The 7,554-nt window shown below is 26.8% G+C and overlaps 1 protein-coding gene across 1 annotated transcript; it reads left to right on the top strand.

Moving 5' to 3' along the window:
* The first annotated feature begins 4,866 nt into the window (after positions 1–4,866).
* Positions 4,867–7,210, top strand: LOC114386442. The gene is made up of 4 exons (XM_028346446.1): positions 4,867–5,028; positions 6,488–6,590; positions 6,688–6,726; positions 6,930–7,210. The coding sequence occupies exons 1-4, from the start codon at positions 4,883–4,885 to the stop codon at positions 7,002–7,004; spliced, it is 363 nt and encodes a 120-aa protein (XP_028202247.1). The 5' UTR covers positions 4,867–4,882; the 3' UTR covers positions 7,005–7,210.
* The last annotated feature ends 344 nt before the right edge of the window (positions 7,211–7,554 follow it).

Here is a 7,554-nt window from a genome sequence, read left to right as displayed (position 1 = left end):
GGTCTGCAAAGTAATGAACCGTTGGACTTAGACTTGCATTTGCATTTTGCAGCATATATATATTTGGGAAATGAAGCAGCAATTTACTGTTTCTTAGTAATGAACCGTTGGAGTACTCAGACTTGCATTTGCATTTTGCAGTATTATTTTTTCTTCTAGTTTGCTATGAATTTGTTACAACTATCATCAAAGGACGGAAAACATTGAAAATTTCACATGAACTTAAATTACTAAGACGGGCTGAAGCATTCAAAATCCGTCAAGGCAATTCAATGAAGTTTTCCTTAAACTTCCAAATTGGACAAGTTATTACGTGTGTAAAGGGATTCAGATCAATTCTCTCTTTGAAAATATTTAAAAATCTGTTTTATATTTATATATGATCAAATTTTGAAAAACATTGGCAATTTCACGATTATTGGAATTATTAAGACCAAACTTGGACATTCAATATTTCAAACCGCATCTATTATGTTTCGTGTGGTTATGAAATTAGGGCATGGAGTTATGCATGAATTACATGGTAATTACATTGTCTTTGCAGCCTGCATATATTTGAGTGCATATATATATATATATATATATATATATATATATATATATATATATATATATATATATATATATATATATATATATATATTGCATCGTCCTTTTTATCTCCAAAGCACATACAAAACAATATAGTTTACACAGCACATCGTTATACATCTTAGTACGTATTCATATTACTCAACAAAAATGAATACCATAGGCGACTACATGCGTTACTCAGGAGATTCTGAAGACAAAAGTGGTTCCCAGTCTTCACATGTTACTGGGAAAAAGTCTCCTCCCACCCTAGCTGGTGGCATGAACTACGCCGAAAGTCCAAAAGACAGAAAAGGTTCCCAGTCTTCTGGAAATGGTACTCAGACACATGAAGATGTTTCCATGCGTGACAAGCTCAGCGTTACGGATGATTCTAGGAAAAAAAATGGTTCTAAAAAAAGTCAAGGAAGATAGATATCAAGGGCTTTGTTGGATAAGGAAAGAAAATAAGAAGGAAAAATGAAGTTTGTTTAAACATGTCTGAAACTTTATTTTAAAAATCCCATGTTTGTTTCCAACTTGTTTAGATTCTGGTTTGTCTGTGCTGAGAAGTACATAGGAATTTAGATAGATAAATAAATAAGCTTTTAATAGTGTGATTCATGTAATCTTATATGGAAGATAAGGTTTTACTGTTGTTGCACAATAGGCTGTGAATTTTCTATTCATAAGTTCTTTTTAATTTCTCTGTAAAAAAAATATTTATGTTTAATGGTTTATTAATAAAACATCTTATAATTAAATTTCAAAAGTTAATTATGAGTTGAAACCCGGTCCAATTGATAAGATTGATGGCAATAAATGAAATCCCGAGCTAAAGTATTTTGTTAATGATTTTTTAGTGGTGAATAAATTGTAAGTGTTTAGTACTAGTTCAAGTAATCAAATATTCAAGAAAAATCTTCAATGACTCAAAAGGTTCAAATCAAGTGGTGTAGTGCATCTACATAAATACTACTGTTAGATCAAAGGAATATTTATAGTCCTTAAAATTTTAATGACAGTAAACAAAATATGAGAACTTAGTTATATAAGACTAATTAAATGTGGTTTTTGTCCTATACATGCCCTTTTTTTAATGTATATATAATATACTAGGATTGTCTGTCAAGCCTTCAGGTTGTTCAATTGCTTTGTTTGGATCCTCCTTGCTAAAAGCTTGAACAATAGCTGTTTTGTTCTTGAAATGCATCTTGATGGCTCAAGTATATTTTTTTGTCCTTAGAAAGTAATGTTTATTTTTATTTTCTATAAAAAAAATTATCTTGTTTTACTCTCTCTTCTATAAAAAATTTGTCATGTGTAGTCCCTATTTTGTAAATAAGGAACAGATTATTATTTTTAAGGACAATAAACACATATGATATGTACATTTCTATAAAAGAGAGACCGAAAAAAGATAATTAATTCTTTGCAAAGAATTAAATACAAAATTAACTTATCTAGAGGGACTAAAACATATATAATCATAAATTTGAACTCATCACAAAAGAAAATTGTTTATAATTTTTAATATGTTACAATTTAATTCTCTGTTACGATAAAAACAATGAAATTATTAAACACGTACACTACACATTTTAAACCAACATGAAAGTGACATAAATGTAAAAGACAATAAAATAAGTCATGTTGGAAAAAAATTTAAAAAATTGAAGTTATAAATTTTTTTAGGACTTCACGAAAAAAAATAATATAATATAATTTACAACTTTTAATTCAAGAGTTGTAGGATAATTTATAACTTATTCTTTTGGAGATATTAATTTAAATTTTATCCCATTTGTTACTTTTGAAAAAAAATTATTCCGTCTCTGTCCTTTCGGGCCACATTGCTGCTTTAACTGCTGATTGCAGCATGGGTTAATCAAGGTTAAGCTGAGTTTTATAATGTAAACAATATTCTTTATTTTAATGGATTACCACCCGTTATTAAATTACAACAGGGTAGTCTATCTCTTTTGTGAAAACTGAGGGCTTTTCTGTTAATTCGATTACACAATAATGTTAATTATTTAAATTGATGTTAACCTTTGTCCACAACAACTCTGAAACAAAATAATACATTAGACAATCGATTTAATCGATTATTACTTTATGACTTTGAAAAAATATAAAAGTAAATATGATACATCTCACTCATATGTCTCACACCAAAGATAGGAAGATTCTTATGTATGTTTTGAGGATTCTAAAGTTGTTATTAGTCCATAAAAAATTGAGTATTTTTCACTGAATTTTTCTAGTTTTGTTTATTTGAACGGTTAATTATTTACGTATACATGACTTTAAAGAGGTATTTAGTATATGGAATCCTTTTTCATCCCAAAGAATCATGTTTTCCTTATAAGAAGAATGCCAGCTGTGCTCTGTAACACTTTTCCTCAATTTTCTTTCTATGCTTGATCAGAATTCATTGAAAAACATTAATTTTATTAAATTTTGTTTCTCATTCAATATACACCAGGAGAGAATTATTAAACTAAAAACATACATAAAATTATGATTTTTAATAAATTTTAACCAATAATAAAAATAATCATTAAAAAAAGTGTCAAGAAAGTACCTCTAATATTTTTCATTTTGATAATTATAATATTTCCTAGTAATCATATTTCCTGACCGTGTTATAGATATTATTAGTATGTTTAAGATATTCCTATAGGAATGAGAAGTATAATTATAAAAACCTTTTTTTTTTCCTTCGTGAAAATTTAAAATTCTTATTCCTTCTATGTGAAAATTTTAGTGGAAATTTCATTAAAAAATAATTCTTAAAAACTTTAGATTCTTAAAAATATTATTTTGTTTATCCACACTAAACATTTGAAAATTAATATTCTTAACATAATGTTCTCATAAAACTTACAAAAATTCTTTTACCAAAAACCCTCTAAAATATAGGAAATCAAAAGGAAAACTTTATATTTAATTGAATGGAAAATTGTGATATTTGAATGGACAAAAAGGTAAGAAAAAAACAATATATATTCAATAGACAAAATTAACAAAGGACAATCAAAGAGATTACATGGAAAATGAAAAACAATGATAAATAAATTATAACATTTTATAAATTATGGGCTAAGTGAAATCATTATTTAACCCAAAAAAATTTATAGTAGTACTTAATATTTTTAGGTTTAATGATACTTTTGATTCCTCAAAATATGACAATTATTAGTTTCCGTATTTTAGTCTCCTAAGATTGGATGGTCGTGATTCAAATGGCGCAATTAAAACTTCAAGGGCAATAATTAACATTTACAATAATACCTAGAAGACGAAAAGAGTAATTAAGATTACTCTTCTAATAAACTTTATAATGTTTTAACTAATTTTTAAATTTGTTCTAAATTATTTCTAAAGAATTTATTAAAATCTATCTTAGTAGTACGTAAATATGTGTGTTTGATTAAGTTTTCATTGAATTTTTATCACCTAAATTTTAATACATTTCTCTTTATGTTGAGGATTTCAAAATAACTTATTTTGGCGTTTATGTTTATGTCTATTATATGACTTTAAAATGCCTAGATCAAATGTTAATTTTAGGCTTGTGTCATAAAACATTCCAATTTTATGCATTATTAAAAATATAAATTAATGGAAGAATTTACTTCATTTTATATTTCATGATGATAATGATAATCTAGGTGAAGTTCAGTAGGGTCCGCAAAGCAATGAACCGTTAGACTTGAATTCGCAGTATACATATTTGGGAAATGAAGAACAGTTTAATATTTCTTAGTTAATAAGAATCGTAGATTATTGTAAAAAAAAAAAAAGAAGAAGAAGAAGAATCAGAGATTAGAGAACACAATAAATGTTGTCTTTGGAAGTTTGAATTCAATTCTTATACCAGCACAGCACGTTAACAACTTCAAATAGCGCAAATATTGGTTCTCATAATACAGAAGAACAAAAAAAACCATAATATGAAAAAATTGAAATGACATGTATGAATAACGCGTAATCAGAGCTGCGTGTAGTAATTTTTTTTTCCTTTTAATTTACCATGAAATTTGTTACAAATATCATCAAAGGATGGAAAACATTACAAATTTCACATGAATTTAAATTACTAAGACGGATTCAACATTTCCAACCACGACTACTCTGTTTCGTGTGGTTTTGCATTCAAATAAGTTCTCGGGAGCAGACCAAAACACGCAAAATCGCTTCTAATGTTAATATCCAGCGAAATAGGCACTGCATTTCATAGCAAAATACGACACATGAACGAAATCAACGTTCTATTCGTATGGCAAATTTCTTCTTAATTTACCGCATGAGTTTCATAGAACGTTCCTTTATGCATGCACCATGCATATATAACAATGAGTTCACCACCTTGAGGAGCACATTGAAAACAATCTGGTCTATTATTTGTATCTGTGTTTGTTCAATAACAATGAGTTCACCACCTCAACGCAGGTAACTGTAAATCTTATTACTTATGAGAGTTTTTTAATATGAAAAAATAATACAGGGACATTTAATGCTAAGTGATACCTAGAGAGAGATATAAAGAGAAAAGAAAGAAATACTGATAAGATGTGATAAAAATAGAAAAATAGAGAGAAATTATATATATATATATATATATATATATATATTCTTTTATTAATTGCATTATATTATCTATGTTCTTTAGAATTAAAATATATAATTATAAACTAACTGATGTCATTTTATCATATTTTTGGCAGGTCTTTTAACTAGAGAGTACAATCACATGATGTCTAAGTTTAAGCATGAGTTTTAGGAGTTTATTGTTAGGTTTATTGAATTTAAGAATTAGAACGTCGATCATTAAAAATGATTATGTTTCTACTTTTGTTTAATTATGACTTATGTTTGAATTATTTAAGGTGTGTTTCATTTAAGGTGTGTTTGGATGATTTAATCTTATGTTTTAATTATTTAAGGTTATGTTTAAATGATTTGTGAATGATTTTTTTTTTAATTTAGTTGTGATGATTTATAATTAATATTTTTATTAAATTATTAACTTTACACAAAAATAAAGTACAAGTAATGAGTAGGGGTATTAGAATATAGATACCCAAACATGTATCAAATGAAAATTAAAGTTATCATCATGTGAGGGTATTTTCTTAAAGAAAATGTAACTATGAAACTGAATATTATAATATCTTATTTAAATCCTACTTATTTTTATCATTAGTTTTTATGGTTGATTCATAAAAAAAATCATTAATTCTTATGGTTGGTTATGAGAATTAATTGGACTTTTTGTACATTAACTATTTCATTACTTAATTAATTTTTCATATTTTTTTTTTTACAATATTGAAACTCCTTTTCCGCTGCCTTTTACATCCTCATTTTATCAGAAAACAAATAATGTGATTTGAATGTTCAAAAAATATTTCGTGTAGTTTTTTTGTAGATATTCATTCAACTTTTCATGATTTTGTGTTTTTTAAATTTCTATAAGAAATTTCTACAAATTTTGTTATGATTTTATTTTTTTTAAAAAAAGGATTATTTACTTAAATTCATGGAAAAATTTATAGAAGATTCTTTTGTTTTACGTATTCTCATACAATTTTTTTTTATAAAAAAATTTAATGTTTCTACAAAAAAAAATATTGTATACAACTGTTCCAATTTTTTTGATTCAATAACATATGAAAGTCATAAATAAACAAAACCTAAGAAGTGTTATTAATAAATTAGAAAATAGATATTTTAGAATCATAAAAGACAATTAATTAAAAAATAATATTTAAGTAATATCATTCAATACTTAAAATTACTCATAAAAAATAATACAAAAATGTTATATTTAATTTATACATTATTACATAATCTTAATTAATTTAATCTCTCTATTTTTTTTTTTCTCAAACTGTGTTGTTGGCTTTAGGAACGATTCTGAGAAAGAGCATGATAGCACATGCAATCATTTGGGCTACACAAACAAATGTCCTTCCCAAAATGGTTCGCGCTCTAGCCCTTCCGAAAATGGTTCGCGCTCTAGCCCTCCCCAAAATGATGATATAGGAGGTAGTTTGGGCTATAGGCAAGATCCTGCAGGGAAAACGGGTTCTAAGGCTAGCCAAAGTAAAAGTCAACGAAATTAAGAGAATACGAAATGAAAAACAGGTAAGTATTGACCAAATTTTTTTGTGAAACATGTTCCTTTGTAGTTATATCTTTTTGTCCTATTTTTGTTTTTCACATTTTAAAAAATTCCTCTTTTGATCTTCAAAGTATATTTTCCACTTTTTGCTTTGGAATGATTGTTTGGGGTTAGTGGTTGAATTGAACCTATAATCATTTCTATTCACCATTCAATATTTTTGCAGGTTTATTCACAGGGGGAACTTATGTGCATATTGGAAGAAATTTCACAAAAAAATCTACTATTGGTTAAAGATTGAATGTTTATTTCCAACTTGTTTAGATTATTGTAGTGTTTAGGAATAAGATATTGTAAATTTGAAGAACTACATGTTCATTGTGAGTCATAAATAAGTCTATATGTTTATTTGTAAGTAGGGTGTATAATTTGAATTGACAAGTCTTTCTTCTTTTCTACATAAATTTGTATTTGATGATTTATTAGAAAAGTAGCATATTATAATCACCAAGTCTTATTTTACTGAATAATACTCATATCATTTCATTTATAACCAATTATTCAATACATGGGATAACATGATAGCTAAAGACTAAGCAAACATGGAGATACCCTAGCAAGCTCATGGGCAACCACGCTGGTTGGCTTGTCTCTTAACAAAACCAATAACATAGGGCAACCTCCATTTGAATTCAACTTGTTTGAATCTGTAATTCAATGTGTTTGTTCCTCCGTCGCACAGGCATGTTCAGATTTGTAATGCACCGTACATCAAGCTTCATGAAACGTCTATTTAATTTGTTGTTGCTGATTTTTTTTTTTAATTTTCTATTTGTGGTGAACTTTCTTTC

The sequence above is a fragment of the Glycine soja genome, chromosome 15 (assembly GCF_004193775.1).
Source record: "Glycine soja cultivar W05 chromosome 15, ASM419377v2, whole genome shotgun sequence".
Lineage (NCBI taxonomy): Eukaryota > Viridiplantae > Streptophyta > Magnoliopsida > Fabales > Fabaceae > Glycine > Glycine soja.
This window is presented reverse-complemented; position numbering and strand designations above follow the sequence as displayed.

Excerpts from the sequence above, each read along its gene's own strand:
- LOC114386442 (XM_028346446.1), top strand. The coding sequence starts at position 4,883 with ATGAGTTTCATAGAACGTTCCTTTATGCATGCACCATGCATATATAAC. Across the intron at positions 5,029-6,487 it reads AGTTCACCACCTCAACGCAG|GAACGATTCTGAGAAAGAGC; the intron begins GTAACTGTAAAT and ends TGTTGGCTTTAG. Across the intron at positions 6,591-6,687 it reads CTAGCCCTTCCGAAAATGGT|AAAGTCAACGAAATTAAGAG; the intron begins TCGCGCTCTAGC and ends CTAGCCAAAGTA.